Genomic DNA, 21,065 nt, shown 5'->3' with positions numbered 1-21,065 from the left:
AAAAATTTATCAAGACTGGGATATCTCAATTGAATGTTGTTCATTTTCCTCAACATCATTATGTGGTCGAATGTCATGTATAAGATGCTGCGGATCAACATTAAGCAAATTTGTAAAACTGTGTATGTTCGACCAAGATGGAGTCTTAAAATCTTGCTGACCAAACAAACCAAAGTCAGCCATCCCTGAGTCACTGAAAAAACTAGGTTGAATAGTAGAGGTTCCTGAAAAAACTTATTTTCTGATGAACTTTTTCTCTCTTTTTCTCTCTATCTTCACTACAACAAAAATGGTTTTTTGCAGCGTATATTGCACGCAAGCCGTTGAAAGTTCAAAATTATCCGCAGCTTACATGTGCACGCTGTTGATACAATTATGTGTGAGGGGTGTATTTTGGCATTTAGCGACGGTTTATGAACAGTCGCTGATTCCTTACAGCGACGGTTTACAACCGTCGCTAAAATTAGCGACGGATTATAAACCGTCGCTGATTCATTTTACCGACGGTTTAACAAACTGTCGCTAATTAGCGACGGTTTTTATATATATTCCGTCGCTAAAATATTCCGTCGCTTACATTATATGAATGGTGCTTTCAAATAACATCTCGATTTTCATATATTTTTATCATTGTATATGATGATCCAGAGAAAATATGGGTCAATATTCCGAATAACCATCAAATGAACCAGATATCGATTTGATGAACCAAATGTCCAAAATAAGAGATTTGGACGACCTGGTCACCTAAAACCAGGCATGCTTATAGGTTCCACCGGACCGGTTCCTACCGGTTATGGGTCCAGTGAGTTCGGAACCGGTTCCAAGTTGAAATACTTGGAACCAATCCAAACCAAGACTGATTCGGCTTCTAATAAACCGGTTCCGGTTTGGGTCAAATCGGTTCCGAACTCTAATTTATTATATTTTACTATATAATTAAAATTAGTAATATTAATGGACAATTTTTTATTTAGTATTTTGATTGCAAATAATTGTGTTGCTTGCTCGAATAGACGATAGCGTTCCTACATCTTTGTTGGGGAGTTCCATGGCTTCTTCATCCTCGTGGCCAGGTTCGACTTCATCAAAGTCGGGGATGTAGCCAAAATGTTCACAAAAGTCGGGAGCGTATTCGCCACCATCACCACGATGGTTTGAAGATGATGTCATTGAAATTCGAAATATTTATATGAGTAAATTGCGAAATATTGAAAGTCAAATATTGATTGTAGAGAAATGAAAAGTTGAGAGAAAATTGATATGTGGAATATAAAAAATGACTTGTATTTATAGATGATTTTGAGGGTTAAAAAAAATAATATTTACAATTTGGCCCCCAATTTATTTTAAAAAAAAAATTGCACATTTCAGTAGCCTTTGGCAGCCAACGACTGCAAATGCAGCCGTTGGCCCAAAGGCCATTTTTTTATTTTTTATTTTTAAAAATCGGATTATGGGTTTCGGGTCCGATTCCGGGTCCCGTTCCGGGTCGGTTCCGAGTCGAACCGGTCCGTTAAGTATGCCTACCTAAAACCAAAGAATGGACGTTAGTAACGGGGCCAGAGGTGTGCTTTAGCGTATCCTTTCGAATGCTCAAGTCAAATTCTGGAAATATATAAATATCATGTCTGGATCAACAAAGATTCATCGCGATCCTTAGTCCCACTAGGAGCACAGGGGGCAGATATTGGTTTGCTTCCCCAAACTGATCTACCACCGTTTTTGGTAAGATCTTTCGACTTGAAACGCACATTCGAACTCTTTAGAAGAGACTGGCCCCTAAAAGTCACCCATTATTCTAATCTAAAATTTTGCTCGATTTACGGACAAATCGATTTAGGAGAAATTCCAAATTTTTGTTTCGTAAGTTTGTCTTTTGTAATTTTGATTTTCTATATTGAGAAATGTGATCATCCTTGACAATAATATAGTGGTAATACATATATCAACGTCACATCCGTATCATGTCAGCTCCAAATCTATCAAAAAATTACTAATATCACAAACAAAATAAACAAAAATTGCATGATAAAATTGAAATTTGATGAATATAATAATCAAACTCGCAAAAAAATTAAGGCAATCATACAAAACCAAAATTAGGGTTTTGCAAAAATTTAATATGGGATCGGCAATTGCAAGTTACTGCAAGAATATATCAAAGTTGGATGGTGGGCATCTCTCTCTCACTCACCCACACTCAAAAAAATCTCAGATACGGTACAGAATCCAGAAAAATCCACTCTTTAGAATCAAATCCGTTTTCCATTTTTATTTCATTATTTACAGATTTAAATTTATATCCACGAGGATATTGTGCGATGAAATCATGGAACCCTAAACAGCGATCGTGTGGCGGAGCAACATACCTGGACAACATTAGGCTATCGAGATTCCAATGGAAAGCTCCAGTGGACCTCCGAGTGTGAGTTATTTTGATTTATTCCATGAAATTCAATCTGCTTTGTATTTTCATTTGATTGAATCTTGTTGCATCGCAGCTTATTGTTCTGGAAGTGAACAGCATGTGTTGCAGAGCATATGAGAAGAAACTGAAGGAAGAGTTGTGGAAACTTGATGGTAATTGGTGATTTTATTTTCATCCGTTATCAATTATTTTATCTTTATTCAAAATTTCATAAATGCAGGGGTTTGTTCAGTCTCCGTAGATCTAGAAAACGATCGTGTTTCGGTGAAAGGCAGATTAGTTGATTCAAATTTATTAGTGAAAACAATTGAAAAAACAGGGAAATATGCAGAAATCATTCATTTCAGGCGGAGCAGCAAATCAAATGCTTACGAAAAATCCAAGCCCTACCGAAACGAGACTGGCAAATGCTCGCACGACACCGGAAATCGTGCTCCACAGAACAAAAATCCTTGCAACAACGGCCACAGATTCGAAAAAGACGAAGAAGAGCATAAATGCGAACCCTACGTGCCTCAAGAGATCGACGGGCGGATTTGCAGAGATTTCTGGTGCAAACAGCATAAACAGAGAGCGATTTTTCACGATAAAGTGCCTGCTAGTGCGATTACAGGAATGTTCGGGCATCCGTTTCACAATTCGGGTGCGCCGTTTCATTTCTCCAATAATCCGTGGGAGCATTATGGCCGCCACCCCGGATACAACCGGAGGCCGCCGCCGCCGCACGGCTTCGGTTCAGGTGGGTATATGCCTAGGTTTTATGATTATGGGTTTTAACGGTGATGAATTCATACGGGTTTCTAGTCGTTGCATGGCAATGAACATGATCCAAGAATAATGTTCTTGAATTATTTTTGCTGGAAATTGCTTCTAGGCGCATTTTTATTATGTCTTTTTGGTACCAGCAATGTTGTATTCTATGTCTTTATATTAAGTTTGTCGTGTACCAAAATTTTTATGGACAATAGTTGGATGTTTTTGCCAAAACAAAATGTAGGAGTAAAAAACAAGACTTGAGAGAGATTCTTAGGCTTTGCATTATTAGTTTCTATAACATAAGTTGATTGTCGGTAATAGTTCTCAAAACTTTTGCGATAAATTGGGTTAATAAACTGGAACAAATGCAAATCATTGGTGAAACATGTGTATTCGGTCTGAAAGTTGATTGATTACCCTAAATTTAGTGTGTAATTTTTATTAAAAATGTCGTATCGCCATCTTTTTTTTTTCTAGTATTTTATTCCCTTGTATTGTGGATTAGATATCTCGTTTGCTCCGTCACAATGGCTATAATATCAGCTCCGGTAAGGACCTGCAACAACTATACATTTAAAAAAAAAAAAAACGAGCCCCAATCCCAAATCTGTTAGATTTCATGCTTTGTGGAAAAATAAAATTAGCAGATATGATATCCCATCTCAAAAAACAAAAAATCAGTTGTTTTTTTAAAATTGACGGACAATAACGGAAGAATCAGAGAATCTTTGGTTGGAGAAATGGGGCTTAGCCCTTAGAATAATTCTTATGGACGGTTGGGATTCTTTCTGAGCCCAGATACTCCAGCTGCAGAATTGAGCTTGCCCAAACCATTACAATTTTATTGGTGATTTATTACACTTTTGCCTTTTTGACACACATGGAGAAATGGATTACTCAAAGCCGATGATTTGTAGTTCATTTATGATTAAGATCTTAAATTAGAGATTCAATTTTTACGACAAATCCAGTTAAAATTAGTAAATCGATTATTTAATCCTCTTCACTAATGAAATTCAAAGGTTCAAATTTAATTTTCTTTTAAATTATATTTTAAAAAAAAAAAAGTGTTTGCTTGTAATTAGGATAGATGATAGATAGATTGATTAATTTTGTTGAATTTGAAAATAAGAGCACTAATGATATATGCTCCAAATCCTCAAAGAGAGAGTGGGGTTAATTTGTTTCCTCACATAACTCAAAAAGTTTTGTAGACACACACAAGCACATATATATAAAGAAAAGATAATAAAGAGTATCTAAGTTGGTGGAATAAGTAAGCGTTTGATTAATCGTCATTAGTTCAATTTCCTCTATAAATATATTCTCGAACGAACTTGTCACACTAAACTTGTTCAATGCAGTTTACCTAACTAATATGATTTGTAGGTTATTATGTTAGCTCATAGGTTTATCTAGCTCTTTTCAAAGAATAACATGTCACATTCTCACGTCATTAAAATTAAAAAAAAAAACAAGAGGGACAATATTTGAATCTTACAAATAAAAATTATATGTTTTTCATTTGAATGAGCTGCTCACATTTGAACCTTGGACTGGGCCTTTTGCTAGTGATTATTACATTGGATGAATCAATGGTCCAATATTCTGTCGACATTTAAAACTATCACACAGACAGGCGACAACTACTCCTCCCCACTTGTTAATCAGTCATGCATTTCATCTGAACTTAGAAACCCAACTAACAAACTCAAACCTACACCTAATTTACACTTTGTATTGTTATAAAGTTGGTCGATATCATCCCAAAACAACTTAGGTTTTTCCAATAATCTCGACCAGAATGAAATCGTAAACTATTTATTCGATTAAATATCGAATGAATGAATCAAAAAGTGAGGGAAAAAAATGAAAATACAGAAAATAGCAACCAAACGTGAAAATAAAACGTCAAACAAAACTCTTTTCTTGGCAAAGCCCATATGATAAAATCATAATCAATTAGACAGAGGGAGGACCACCGAATGGTGTCAAGGTTACACAGACAAAAGGATTGGACCAAATGGTAGTGCCCTAAAACAAACTAGATTTGACACCAATAATTAATTTTATATTCACATGAAAAGGAATTTTGGTTAATTTGCATCCACTAGATACAGTTAGAGCATGACCACTTGGACAGGGGACCAAAGGAGTTAACTGAGTTTTAGCTCAAATATCACTTTTTGATTCCCTCTTGAACTTCTCCTTGGTCTTACTTTCACAATTCCTATGTTGCTGACCTAATTTGGGTAAATGATATCAATTACTTGATGATTTATTTATAGGTGGAAATGTTTCTACGTAGAGACACGTAGAACATTGAAAATTTTGGATTCTTATCTGAACTCTTCGAACCGGTTAGAAGTGAAATCGAGTTATTTTACCCTGGTCAAATAGATGTTATTCTTATGACATCATCTCAATGATTCTTCCACGTTTATTGTCAGATATGGTGATGTCTAAACATGGATCATGCACACAAATAAACGTCGATCATTGTATACACACTCGATAGAATCAAACCTTTTGGGTGTTTTGAAGGCTTTTCAGTGGTTTTAACAGACACGCTAAGATGGCACCATCCAATCATTTTGGCCACAAAGGATCTGTAGTAGCTTTCCTCCGAACCTGTCCGTCTACTTGCCTTGATGGATTACGTCTCCGCGAGGAAATTAAATGGCAAATCATAATCAGATAGAGACTAAAAATTAAAATTTGAAAAATTACTAATTCGTATACGTATTCAATTTCGATTTGGGATTTTGTAAGGAATTATTTTAATAAAAATATAGTAGTGGATTAAAATTTGAGTCGTGACAAATGTACCATTATATAATTAAATATTTAACTAGATGAAATATAAATATTATACATAAAAAATAAAAAAAAAAAACCGTTCACATATCAATTTTATAAGATTAATCTTTTATTTATTTTAATTTATAAAAATTATTATTTTTATATTAAAAATATTAATTATATAAATTAAATCGATACTATCATAAATACATACAAAAATGATAGTTTGACAGGAAATCAATCCTATATAATATATATTATCTCTGTCTTGGAAATACAAGGAGCGAGAAAATTGGAGACTGCAGCTGACGTGGGATGCGGACGACCAAGATTTTAATTGGTGATTGGTGGGAGAATCTGGACCACGTGATTTGAGTGGCTGAATCTGATCCACTCCCGGCAAATGACTTCTCTACGCGCGTCCCCTCTCTTTGGGTCAAAATCCATTGCTCCAATCACAAGCCTTGTTTAATTTCTCAACTCGTCGAATTTAAAGTTGTATTTGGACAAAATAATTTCAATTATATTTTTATTATTATTTATGAAATAATATATATTATTTATTTATATATTAGTTACATGAAATAAAAATTTTTCTAACGCTTTTATCATTTGGTGAACTTGAAATCCATATAAACATGTAAATATCGAATTTAAATTTTATGATATTTTTTCTCTAAAATGACAAAAATTACATTTGAATAAATTTGAAATTTATCGATACAAATACGAGTTAAATGATTTCTATTTATATCTTGTGTTGGACTGCAGTTCACAATTTTGTGTTATATATATACATGTACGTAATTTTCAAATTTAAAACGGGCTTTTGGATCTTTTTAATTATTGTTGAGATTTTTCAATATATTCCAAAATCTACATTCCTTTCAAGTTATTTTGATATCTCAAGTAACCAATCAATGTTTTTAATTGTATTTGATAAATTATTCAATGTTACACGTGAGATATTTCTTTCTCTATGATGTGATCAAATTTTAACACTTGAATGATCAACATATATGTCAACTTTTATAAAAAAAATTTGAAAGACCTACATGATCTAATGGTTTAGAAGTACGGAAAGAAGTGCTAACAATGTAACATAAACTTATCTGAATTTGATAGATGATTGTTCAGATCGACTTCCAGTTAAAAAAATTGTACACTCAGATATATAAATGTATATTGATTCGATATTATCTTTAAGCAAAAACTTGTGTGAGACCGTCTCACGGGTCGTATTTGTGAGACGGATCTCTTATTTAGGTCATCCATGAAAAAGTATTACTTTTTATGCTAAGAGTATTACTTTTTTTTGTGAATATGGGTAGGGTTGACCCGTCTCACAGATTAAGATCCGTGAGACGGTCTCACATGAGAGCCACTCTTATCTTTATACTGTATTCTATTACGATCGTTATTCATTTTTTAAAAAAATGTATGTGAGGTCAAAGATGAATCTCACATATTTGAATACACTAGGAATGATTACGTGCGATGCACGTAGGTGACTAATAATGAAAAATATAATAACGAGATTTAGACAATTTTTAAAATCGTTTGAATAACATCTTGTTTATGAATATTTATTAATCTAAATATATCAAAACACAATAAATAAAAATACATGCTGATGATAAATCAAATATATTCATTTATTTATATAACATTTTTCAATTCGCGTGATTATAACATAATGATATCTCTATCAAATTAACAAAGATATTTTTCATCCAAATATTGTTCACAATGAAAAAACAATAAAAATATAATTAATAGAACAGTGAATATTACTAAAACCAAAATCACAATATATTTAAATGAAGTGCATATAGCGATTGTCAAATAAAATTCTCTTAATTAACTAAATTATCATAATGATGTTAAAATAAAACCCCTAAACTTGTTATTAAGTTAAATATCATTTTTATTTTTGCTAACTTTTAACTCCTTGTGAATTTTGGAAACTTTCTTCTTTTTTAGAATAGATATTATACATAGTTAGTTTATATCAGAATGGATCATCTGAAAATTAATATTGATGATTAATAATTTTATGTTAAATAAAATTTTTGTAAGGCCCTGTAATTAATTATCCGGTAATTTTGGTATAATTAGAATAATTATTGAGTTGTAAATTAAAATAATTAATTATGTCAAATAAATTTAAGAAATGTGTTAAAAATATGTATTTTAGAATATCGGAGAATTTAACGATATAAAATACATATAGATTTAAATTACACACGAAAGCAAAATAAATACAGACCGGGATAGATGGGCTTGAGTTACTATTTTAGTAATCAAATACACAATATATAAAAATACATATACATACACTCAACTTACCAAATAAGGGAAGGAAAGAAAAGAAGAAAGAAGCTTTCCCAACTCCATTCCCGTCACTTGTGTAGCGGCTGCGGGCAAATCGCGATATCTCCTCCGTCCGGCGTCCAAATCTCCATCGGTCTAAAAGAGTGTCTTCCTAACATTCTAAGCTTCGATTTAAGTTAGAAATCGCGAAGTTTGAGCAAGGATTCGGGTAGATCGAAGCTGCTGTTCCGGTGTTCTGTTCTGCGCGAATTCTTCCCGTTTTTGGGTTGCTGCGATTTTTGTAATTTGAATTTGTAGAAATGACCTAAAAAGAACTTGTAGCTCTGTTTGTTAGATTTCTTTAGCCGCTAGAATCATTAAATTTTGATAAGAAACGGAATTGATATGATTTTTCTACCAAAATGTGTCAAATCGAATTCTGAAACTGTGCTGTGCAGGACACCTACTGTAATTCGAGTTTTTGCCAATTATGCGCTCGGATTCTGGACTTGTGATTCAAAACAAAGTTTTAGAACTATGTGTTGTCTTCGTAATTATATATGATTCGTTAAATTCCATTTAGAATTGAGATAGTTATGCTCATTTTGCCGAAATTGCTCAGTACGAGATTTTGTCCGAAAATCTGTTGAGTAGCAGTGTGTTCTTGAAAATTCTGAGAATAATCTATTGAGATTCTGAAGATGGTTTCAACTGGAGAAACTTAGATAATTGAGTTATTTTTAATTTCCAATTGGCGGATATTGATTTGAGTTAATATTGAGTGAGATACGAATTTTATGCTCTTTTATGCCAAATCGGACATTAGTGTGGAATGTAGTTTTCATGATTGGCTTATTGTTGTTTTGTTTAGGCCGAGGGTCTTGAATTGAAGTTGATATTGTATTGTCAAGTTGGTATAGGTATGTTACAGCTCGGTAACATACGACGGTACAACATAAATTATGTTTAATTGTCATTCTGTGTTACATAGATCGTGTTTATGACTTGTTGACTGTTGTAAATTGTTAAATGCCTTCGTTGTGATATATGTTTATTATTATGACATATTATTGACATTTAGCATCGGACATACATTTATGACATTCATGTTGAGCCCTATCGTTCTTGTTAGCCCATTGTTGATATCTGTTGTTATCTGGCACTGTTGTTTACTCGGGATCATTGTGTGGCTGATAGGCCTATACACATAAGACCGTAAATATGATTGAACAATCTCGTGGTTAGTGCAGCCTTTTGAGGTGAGCGCTGGGATTGTGTCATCTAGTTGTTCTGTTGTTCCATCCTGTTATACCGTATCAGCTGTATGGAGGCCGAGTCAGGGGTGTTATTCAGCACAGCTTGGCATACCTCGCATACTTGGCAGGGCGGTTTAGCTGCATGACGATGTAGCTCCCCTGTGTTGTTGCTCGAGCATTATTCCAGTTGTTATCTTATCGTTTGTTGGCTCCTGTTATCCCGATTATTCGTTGAGCCTTTCATGCATTGCATATTACATTTTATTATATGATTATACATGATTTATGATTATTGTTGTTATTGTTGAACTGTTTCATACCAGAATCCTAACCTCAGTTGTTTACTGGAGGGCTGCTGTGGTTGCTATTGGGCTCCATGGTAGATCTCCCGAGTCGTTTTGCAGCATCAGGCCGAGGTTCCGCCAGTGGAGCTCGGGATTGAGGTTGGATTGCTTGGTTCTGTCAGTGGAGTTTCCCAGTTAGTCTATATGTATGTCTTGAGTTTGTTTCAGTCTTGTATTATAGTTTATTTGCCGGGGATATGCCCCGTGTATTTGTAGTGATATTTGGTTGTTTTTGTGATGTTCTGAGTTGACCCTATGATTCTTATGATCAAGTGAGTATGTGGTAAGTTTAATTTCTGTTTAGTCCTGGCCAGTGCGGCTATGGTTGTTGACTTTGGTTTTTGTTTTTATGACTCTAGTTGGAGTATATTTTGATATAAAATGCTGCTTGAATTTTTCGGGATGTCCTGCTTACGGGGAGGTCATGTCGAAATTTTTCTAGGCCCTGAGGTCTGTTTTAAAGTATTTTAAACCATTTCCGCTGCAGTTTTAAATCAATGGGCCTCACAATTTAAAATAATATCAATCAAATAAATATGTGTAGTAAAACACATATATGTAACATTCTGTTTATAAATATCATATATAAAAAATTTAATTTCTAACAAATGATAATAAATTAGCATTGTAATTCATATTTATTATAAAGATTATCTTAATTAAAAAATTATAAGGATTATCTGATAAATTTAATACAAAAGTATAAAATAATTTTCATTTTTTTTAATTTCTCATTAATTTCTTTTTCTATGAATAAAGTTGAAATAACTCAAAATAATCAAATTATATTGCAAATAAAATATTAGAAAAATTTGCAAAAGAACATATAGAATCTGCATGCTCTAAATGTCTATTTTCATTGGAAAAAAACCATAAGAGAAATGGCATTTTCTCGCATGGTTTTTATAACACTTGTAGAAAAGTATAAGTTTGAGATATATATTGAGGCATTAATTAATTATCACAATTTATTAAATTAAAAATATAAAAAAGTATCATACTAATGTATTTGTAATATTTTTCGTCAGTTCAACTAAAATAATGAAATAAAGTTATTCTCATTTTCCATATCAATCCTTAAATCAGAAAATTAAAAATTCACCTAAATAAATAAATGAAACATTAATTAAGTAATGGGGTGTAAAAGTGTAACTAAGAAAATTCACAAATCAAACTCATATATTTATAGATATATAGATTTGCTAACTTTTAATCATTTGCGGATTTTGTTTAACTTTCTCTGTTTTTTTAGAATATATATTATAGATAGTTAATTTTATATCAGAATGGATCATTTGTAAATTAATATTGATGATTAATATTTCATGGTAAATAAATTTTTTAAATAATATCAATCAAATAAATATGTGTGGTAAAATAATAAGTAATACAGAGTCAAAAATATCATATTTAAAAAATTAATTTATAATGAATGAAAATAAATTATCACTATAGTTCATATTATTAAAAGAATTATCTTCGTTAAAAAATTATAAGGATTATCTAATAAATTTAATATAAAAGTATAAAGTAATTTTCGTTCTTTTTAATTTATCATTAATTTCTCTGTCTGGTTGAAATAAATCAAACTAATCAAATTATACGACAAATAAAATATAAGAAAAATTTACAAAAGAGCATATAGAATCTACATGGTCTCAATGTCCATTTTTATTGAAAAAGTACCCTAAAGAATGACATAATTTATCATTAATTTCTTTGTCTAGTTGAAATAATCAAACTAATCAAATTATATGACAAATAAAATATTAAAAAATTTGCAAAAAATCATATATAATCTACATGGTCTCAATGTCCATTTTCATTTGAAAAGTACCATAAAGAATGACATAATTTATCATTAATTTATCAGTCTAGTTGAAATAAATCAAATTAATCAAATTATACGACAAATAAAATATAAAAAAAATTTGCAAAAGAGCATATAGAATCTACATGGTCTCAATGTCAAATTTCATTGGAAAAGTACCATAAAGAATGACATAATGTATCATTAATTTCTCTGTCTAGTTGAAATAAATCAAATTAATCAAATTATACTACTAATAAAATATAAAAAAAATTGCAAAAGAGCATATATAATCTACATGGTCTCAATGCCTATTTTTATTGGAAAAGTACCATAAAAATGACATTTTCTGACATGTTTTCAATGACACTTGTAGAAAAGTGTAAGTTTGATATGTGTATTAAGACATTAATTAAATATCACAATTTATCAAATTAAAAATAAAATAAAATATCATATTAATGTGTCTGTAATATTTGTCGTTGATTCAACTAAAATAATGAAATAAAGTTATTTTTATTTTCAATATCAATCTTTATATCAGAAAATTGAAAAGTCACCTAAATAAATAAATAAAACATTAATGAAGTAATGATGAATGAAAGAGTAATTAAGTAAATTAACAATTCAAACTCATATCTCATTAATGAAGTAATGGTGAGTGAAAAGGTAACTAAGTAAAACATTAATGAAGTAATTATGAGTGAAAAGGTAACTAAGTAAATTCACAATTGAAACTCATATATTTATAGATAGTATAGATATAGATATGTATACCATGTTTGGGAGCTAAATTAGGCTTCAAGTCTAACAAGTCCCAAGTTTATAAGTACTGATATAGGTTGATTAATCATTAAATTAGCTCAGCAAATCTTTTTTACTCCCAAAACTATAGGCTTCAAGAGAATCAAGACGTAAACATCCAAATTTATTTAACAGGGGAAATACGTGATGTTCCCGCGAAAAAAAACTTAGATACGCTATAATTAATATGAAGATATATCGAATCACAACATATCACAAAATAAAAGTATAAAGTATGTGAATCAAAATTATAATATGTTGGCTTATGTATATTATATATTAATATATATCAAGTTGTGTGTGTTAATGGGCTTTCCATATATGTAAATGGAAATCGAGGAATGATGTGTTTGTCCCACATAAAGAAATTGAGGTGATATAAAAGAGTTTATATTGTGTTACACTTTATGAAAGTGTAAGAATGATAGGTCAATAGACTATTTCTCGCACACACCGACGCAGGGGTGCGATCATGATTTGAACTAGAAAAGATTTGATTTGTGTACAAACGTACGAACGCGACCTGAGTGTGTTGAATGGTTGGACTAATCAAGGCAAAAATCTGCTTACATGAGGAACGAATATGTTTTAAGGAAACTGTACTCGCTACATATTTCGATTTGGTTTTGTTATTATATACACGATATTCATACTTTCAACTGTATATTTATTCTGTTTATTGTTTTTAAAAGTTTGCTTTTATAATTCTGTTATTAACAATTTCGCTAACATAACATGCTAATACTCGACTAAAAAACATTTACTCTAAAAAGGTTTGTATTTGAAAATATTTCATAAAATAAATTTATATTATTAGATAATTGCGTGGAATTGATAACATGAGGACATGACAAGGAATGGAATAGATGTTTGGAAATTTGTATCTAAAATAAATCTGTAAAGTTATACAATTTAAAGTAAAGTATATTGTAATAAAAAAATAAAGTTTACTAAAATTACAGAACATACTTAAAAAAAATATATATACATCAAAGGGGTTGAGGGTACAATAGTGATTGGAATCTTTTTCACTCGAAAACTACGAGAAAAAGTTACGGATTTAAGCCTGTATATTCACCAACAAGGCTGCTGCAATTATCAAAAGTTGTCCCCAGAGAAGCCAAAAAGTTTTATATAAAAATGGGGGTGTGATTGGAAAACGATACTTCGAAATAAAATTAGTTTCTTTATATATAATCATTTAAGCTGTTTTATTTGATCTGAAATTCTTGAATTTCCCTTGGATGGCTACTCCCATCAAAAATAACAGTAGAGTTTCGCTTGCTATGGAGAGAACTGGGCAGTGGTAATTATACAAAGAGTCCTTACACGAAACCTGTGGGATTCTTTTGTGCACTGTTTTTTTTTTTTGTGCACTTTGCTGTTTTTCTTATGTTTTTTGGTTCATTCTGAATACAGGGTATTATCTCAAGAAATCCCTACAGATGTTATTGTTGAGGTTGGGGAAGCCAACTTTTCTCTTCACAAGGTATGAAAATTTCTTTCTTTTTTTCAAGTTGGTTCCCTTCGTTCTTGTTTTTTTGTTAGTTTATGTTCTGTATTGGTATCTGTTTCTTGGAAATTTTGTTTCTATGAAAGATCTTTGGTGGTAGTTTACTACAAGTAAAAAAATTAGATCTTTATTAGTATACAACTTTCATGAAAACCTTAAGCTAAGAATTTACTAGAATTTGCAATATCAATGTGTTAGCTGAAGTGGATGCTTTTATGGAATCATTCAATGATCTGGAGACAATCCAAATTTTGTAACAAAACGGAAATAATCAGTTTCAGATCTGTAAGACACTTTTCAAGAACAATACTTTGTATGATATCCTACACTATCCATTCAAGATGTCTTGAAAGTTTTGAAACGGTACTGAATCGTTTTAAATTCTGAAACTATTGTAGATCCAACTTACACGAGCTCGATTTTTGGCGAAAATGGCTTTTAATTGTAAGTATGTTAGGGCAGAGGTCATGGCTTTGGAATTATGCATATGCTATTCATTATATTCAATTAAGCTTGTTTCGAGATCATATATACGAATCTCTACACACGCGATCCCATTTATATATTAATAACTTGGTTTTGAGTGGTGTATGAATCTAGTTCTGAGCCTATTGGTTAGGAAAAAATGTTTCTAACCAAATCCGACTTCCAAATGTGACCATATGATGAATCTGATTTAGTTTTTGGCTGTGGCAGTTCATGCTTGTAGCTAAGAGCAATCACATACGGAAGCTAATTATTGAATCTAAAGAAGCAGATCTAACAAGAATAAACCTCTCGGACATACCGGGGGGACCTGAAATCTTCGAGAGGACAGCAAAATTTTGCTACGGTGTGAACTTTGAGATCACCGTGCACAACGTGGCAGCCCTGCGATGCGCAGCTGATTATCTTCAAATGACGGATAAGTATTGTGATGGTAATCTTGCTGGGAGGACCGAGGATTTCTTGTCCCAAGTGGCATTAACGAGCTTGTCTGGTGCTCTTGTGGTGCTAAAATCATGTCAAAAGCTTCTACCTATGGCAGAGGACCTCAAAATTGTTCAAAAATGTGTTGAAATCGCCAGTGCCAAGGTATTTTATCAAAAATTACGTGCTTCAGAAATTTGATCTTATGACATGTATGATCTAATAATAGGAGGCTGCTTGATCTGCCCAGTGAAAGTTCGTTTGTTAAGTTATTAGATCTGGTATGCTTGTTGACTAAAATATGGTATAATTTTTATCTGATAGGCTTGCGTTGAGGCAAATTTTCCTAGCCGTTCCCCCCCAAATTGGTGGACCGAGGAGCTAACAATTCTGGACATAAGTTTCTTTCGAAAGATCATAGCAGCAATGAAGTCTAGAGGAGCAAAGGGACTTACTTTAGCCAGTGCTATAATCACATATGCTGAGAGATCACTTAGCGATCTTGTACGCGACCATTCTGGAAATGGCGTGAAATCATCCGATCCTGGAGACTCTGATACTAAAACTCGCCAACGGGAACTCCTTGAATCTATAGTCACCATCTTGCCCTCGGATAAATCTGCATTCCCCATAAATTTCTTGTGCTGTCTCTTAAGAACTGCCATTTTCTTGAAAGCTGCTAATAGCTGCAAAAACGAGCTAGAAAAGAGGATATCAGTTATCCTAGAGCACGTGACAGTGGATGATCTTTTAATTGTGTCATTTACCCATGATGGTGAGAGACTTTTCGATCTTGAGAGCGTGAGGAAGATCATATCAGGATTCGTAGAGAAAGAGAAGAGTGTTGCGGTTTTTAATGCTGGTGATCTGAGAGAAGTTTGTTCAACAGCTATGCAGAGAGTTGCCAAGACTATTGATGCTTATCTTGGGGAGATTGCTACATATGGTGATCTGAGTATTTCGAAATTTAATGGGATAGCTAATTTAGTGCCTAAGGCAGCAAGAAAGATGGATGATGATCTTTACCGGGCTGTTGATATTTACTTGAAGGTCAGGATTTTTTTGCTGCATTCCATGTGCATATATGGTTTTATTTGTAGTTTGTTTATCGTTCTGAGTGGGTTTGGATATAAAGATCATTCGAACCATCAAATTTAAAATTGTTCATCTTGAGATGACGGAAGAAATCTATGATTTCGTGAGAGATGAGAGTAAGATTGAATGTGGGGAGCAAGAGGAGGGCATCTGAAAAAAATTTGAGGCTATATACCGACTTACTGTTTAAGAAATATTACACTAGATCTTATTTCACAAAAGGCAAAGGTTTTAGCCTATAATTTTTTCAGTGTGTGTCATTAGTCATTTTACATTTGACAGGGTATACGTGCAACTGTGTTTTACCAAAAGATGCCTATAGGGAATGGCGTAAAAAGGCCGTGTCTTCTTGTCATTATCAAATATTTGAGATAGAACAAGTTAGCGATTCTTATTACATGATAATTTACTATTAGCATAATCCTAGTTAAGGATTGATCCATCTGCTCTTTGTTGACTGTTGCTTCTGGTGATTTTAGGCTCATCCACATCTGGATGAAATCGAGAGGGAAAAAGCCTGCAGTGTGATGGATGCCCTCAAACTATCCTATGAAGCACGAGTCCATGCATCACAAAACAAGCGCTTGCCGGTCCAAATAGTCCTACATGCACTCTACTATGATCAACTCAAGTTAAGAAGTGGTGCAGATGAACATAAGATGCCGGATGCAACAACTACGAGAAATCAAATTCAAGCGGATGTATCACTAGCCAAAGAGAACGAAGCATTGAGAACCGAGTTGCTCAAGATGAAAATGTACATCGCGGATATGAAAAAACCAACTGTAGGGACGACATCATCTAAAGGGAGTGCGAAGAAGCCTACGTTTTTCTCGTCTATGTCCAAGACGCTCGGAAAATTGATCTCATTCAAGAATGGATCCAAGGATACTTCGAATATCGAAGATGGAACAGCTGATTTCACCAAGCCTAGAAGGAGGAGGTTCTCTATTTCTTAGGTCTGGGGACGCTTTATTTTTTTTTCTTTTTTTTTTCCCTTTCGAGTCAATGGATTGTGCTTGCGTGTTGAAATTATGCAAAGGGTTTGATGTGTTTGTTTGCTTATGTGGATGAGACATCAATGTATAAACTATTTGGCTTGCCCTTCTGGGATGTGGACCACCTATTTTTGTTATCTGCTGAATATTTTCCTGTAATCTTGACATATCCTTTCACCCTCCGGTGGGGTGAGAGCCACAAGATACACGACATCAATGGTCCAGGCTGCTCCAGAATTAAAACTCCCGATATATTTTTTGGTAAATCAAGAAAGCGCAGCGTTCTTAAATTCTTATCATGTGATATGTTAACGATCAGAAATCAAGAACCACTGTACTAAAAACTGGACCAACTCAGATTTATTGTGATAATAGTTAAGCAATAAAGTTTTCAAAAAATCCAGATTTACATGGTCGAAGAAAACATATAGAAGTGAAGTATCATTTTTGAGTGATCTCACAAATGATGGAGTCATTAACATTGTTTACTGGAGATGTGAATACCAGATTATAGATATTCTAACCAAACCTCTCAAATTTCCTGCATTTCAGAAGCTCATAAAACTACTTGGTATTTGTACTTCAAATGTTTCAATTTGAGGAATGGAGCTTCAAATTTTAGCTCAACGTGACGGTGAATCATATGTTCCCACTTTATCTCCACAACATTACTCATTCATGCTTCTCAGCAAAATTAGAAGATGAGACATGGCTATGACACTTTCGCTACGAGCATATGAATTTTGACGGATTAAAAAAGCTACAACAAAAGAACATGGTATCAGAGCTCAGGTTCCACCTTTATGTGTTGGATTGTCCATAGTTTGGTCATTTGTAAAATTCATGCTCCAAATGTTTATTCATGAGCGTAAGAGAGTGTTAGTTGTCCCACATCGATTAGATAAAATCCTGGGAGTTGCATATATAGACTTTGATATTCCTATCTTTTTGAGCTAGATTTTGAGATTAAGTTAATTCAAAGTTCAGATTTTAACAAAAACACACTCAAACAAATAAAAATAAATAAACACACACACACTATCCTAGAAATCACAGAAAAAACGAGGGGGGAATGAGACAGCACATGCATGTGCCATTCATTCATGATTTGTTTGATTTCCAATTTCGACTATGCCCCCCCTTAATCAATTGGGTTTGCCCTCGTGAAAAGTGAGAGCGATTTGACAAATGACAAGAAGTCAATAACTGTCTTGCTGTTTTAGGTTTAAACATTGGGTTACTGTGGACATGGATGCGTATTTGGGCCGAACAGGTCACATTTTATAGAAAGCCTTGTAGCCCGTTTACATCTTAGCACTATATGGGCTGCTTAAACGTTTTGTCCAAAGGACTATAGAGAAAATCAGCAGAAACCGTCTCTTTAAATTAATTATATATTGCTATAATATGTATGGACAAAAAATAGAAAAGATGTTATGAACAAAGAGTAGGTCTCTTGTGAGACGGTCTCACGAATTTTTATTTGTGAGACGAGTTAACCCTACCGATATTCACAATAAAAAGTAATACTCTTAGCATAAAAAATAATACTTTTCATGGATAATCCAAATAAGATATCCGTTTTATAAAATATGATCTGTGAGACTATCTCACACAAGTTTTTGCCATAAAAAAAAAAACACACACAGAGTGACAATTCAAATCAAATCTGAATTCAAAAAATAGATAATATATCATTCATTGTAGGCCTCAAATTCATATGGAAATTAAATATATGCTAATATCATCTAGATCTAAATGGTAAGCTAGATCGTCCGAGATTAAGGGATGTTATGTTTATGAACAGGAAACGGGAAAAAAGTCTTTCTCCCAACTTAGAACACATCAAAATCAGAAATAATACCAAAACATGAAAATGATTGTTTTAGTAGGGTTAGTTCAACCCATCGTCCATCATCCATGCATGCTTTTGGAGACTTAGGACCTTTATATTCCCATAAAATACAAGGAAAAATACTTTTTTTTATATTTATTGAAAAAAATGAACAAAATGGGGTCCGCAAATGTCCCAATCCAGCAACTACAAGACAAGCTTACATGATTTTATTTTATGGATTAATTGCATACAAAATTGCATGCAAATTCATTTGTTTATATGAAATTTATTTAAATACGAGTTATTATATTTAAATTTTTTTTAATGATGAAAGAAATTATAACCGTTATTTTCTGCGTGTATTAAGTAAACCCACGTGCTACTATAGTAGCTAAACGATAGACACATTGGACATTCCATATGCGAGATAGATTAAGTATTGATAAAAGGAATCAATCTGATATTTATTTGTCAAACGCTCACCTACTTCATTATTACTAGTGCACCGACGCACACGTTACGTGCTTGTATAATATTTTTTATTATTCATTTGGTTTATAATTAAATGAGGATCAAAATATAATTATAAGAAATAGTGAGAGACTACAATGCAATTTGGATATATAAATTAAAAAATAAATAGAAAAAGAAATGAATAAAAAAATGACTCAGTAAAAATTGAACCTATAACTTAATGTCTAAAAAACAAAAACTCTATCCGGTGAGCTACATGTAACTCGCATTAAATATATTAAGAATTCATTTTCTGGCAGGTATCGGTGTGTCCATAAGAAATTGGAATATAAAATGCAAAAGGAAAATGGCCGAAATGTAGAGATCAGAGATCCAATAATGGGGCCTTGAAAGATTCGGCTGACCATGTAATCACAGAAATTTACTATTATATTTAATTCCAATAATTATTGTCATGATTTTTAGCCTTTTCATTCTATTTATTTTTAGTTTTTTTTTACTCTCTGTATAAATTTGTTTAATTTTGAATTTATTGGCATCACGAATTTGACCATACATTAAACAGAAGAAAGCATTAATTGTATACATAAGCTATCCAGAAGGGATTAGTGTTCGAGAAATTTTCATTTAAAGAAAATATATAATTAATTGTATTTAGTTAAACATTCAATTGTAAAAATATCTCCAAGTTTATAAATCACGAATTTATAAAAAGTCAATCAATAATCATGCATGTATTTTTAATTTTAAAATGTTTTAGACAATTACAAGTGGTTAACTTAAATAATGATTTCGAATTTTAAAAAAAAATAGTAGGTCTCTTGTGAGACAGTCTCACGAATCTTTATCTGTGAGACGGGTCAACCCTACCGATATTTAAAATAAAAAATAATAATATTAGCATAAAAAGCAAAGTTCTAAAAAGCGTGAAGGACCTCAAAACGCGGATGTCGAGCTCCAAGATTTTCAAACTTAAACGAGATTAGTACGAGCTTAAGCGTGAAAAAGCGTTTTTTAACTTTAGTGTAATTGTAATTATCTCAAACCAATAAATAGATAAAATAATACATAAATATGATAATTTTGAGTCTGATGCATTAATTCTAATATTTATAGAAGCAAAAAAAATCTCAAAATTACAATCTTTATTTGTTTTTGCAACTAGACCACATTAAAAAAATGCCGAATATTTGTCAAATCATTGTCAGACACGCTTAATCATAATTAAAATTTAAAAATAAATATCTAAACTATAAATCTGATTTATTATTTTAAAATTAAAAAAAAACATATCTTGAAAATAAAAAATTTAAAAAATAAACAGATGCGATTAATTGTGTTTAAGTACGTATAATTAAACACCTTAATTACGCTTAATTCGATCAAACTAACCGTTTTTTTCCACTTTTCTTCGAAACGAGGCGTTTTTGTCGAGCTTCAAGCTTAAGCGAGCTTTTTAGAACACTGATAAAAATTAATATTTTTTATGAAAAACCTAAATAAAATATATATCTCATAAAATACGATCCATTAGATCGTATCATACAAGTTTTTGTAAAAAAAAAATTAAATACCTTGCAAATGCCAGCAATTGAAAACAACAATAATAATGAACAATGATTTGCATGAATTGTCATGAGGGCGAAATGTGCGGTACGTCAACGACAAGTCAAATTTCTGCACATAGCTTTTACAACACAAATATAGTTTTTTGTAATATATA

General features: G+C 32.2%; 2 protein-coding genes across 4 annotated transcripts; both read left to right on the top strand.

The window, feature by feature from the left end:
- Positions 1–2,125: 2,125 nt before the first annotated feature.
- LOC140972073 (uncharacterized) lies at positions 2,126–3,416 on the top strand. 2 transcript variants are annotated; one of them, XM_073434543.1, is made up of 4 exons: positions 2,126–2,223; positions 2,326–2,428; positions 2,505–2,583; positions 2,652–3,416. In XM_073434543.1, the coding sequence occupies exons 2-4, from the start codon at positions 2,402–2,404 to the stop codon at positions 3,206–3,208; spliced, it is 663 nt and encodes a 220-aa protein (XP_073290644.1). In that variant the 5' UTR covers positions 2,126–2,223; positions 2,326–2,401; the 3' UTR covers positions 3,209–3,416. The 2 variants fall into 2 exon arrangements, with proteins under 2 accessions (XP_073290644.1, XP_073290643.1); XM_073434542.1 differs by having other exon boundaries at positions 2,135–2,428.
- Positions 3,417–13,581: 10,165 nt separating this feature from the next.
- On the top strand, positions 13,582–17,168 carry LOC140973018 (root phototropism protein 2-like). 2 transcript variants are annotated; one of them, XM_073435535.1, is made up of 5 exons: positions 13,582–13,822; positions 13,936–14,005; positions 14,726–15,103; positions 15,263–15,988; positions 16,513–17,168. In XM_073435535.1, exons 1-5 carry the CDS (start codon positions 13,761–13,763, stop codon positions 16,990–16,992), a joined length of 1,716 nt encoding a protein of 571 aa, XP_073291636.1. In that variant the 5' UTR covers positions 13,582–13,760; the 3' UTR covers positions 16,993–17,168. The 2 variants fall into 2 exon arrangements, with proteins under 2 accessions (XP_073291636.1, XP_073291637.1); XM_073435536.1 differs by having other exon boundaries at positions 14,710–15,103.
- The last annotated feature ends 3,897 nt before the right edge of the window (positions 17,169–21,065 follow it).

This window comes from Primulina huaijiensis, chromosome 3, assembly GCF_012295235.1.
Source record: "Primulina huaijiensis isolate GDHJ02 chromosome 3, ASM1229523v2, whole genome shotgun sequence".
NCBI lineage: Eukaryota > Viridiplantae > Streptophyta > Magnoliopsida > Lamiales > Gesneriaceae > Primulina > Primulina huaijiensis.
This window is presented reverse-complemented; position numbering and strand designations above follow the sequence as displayed.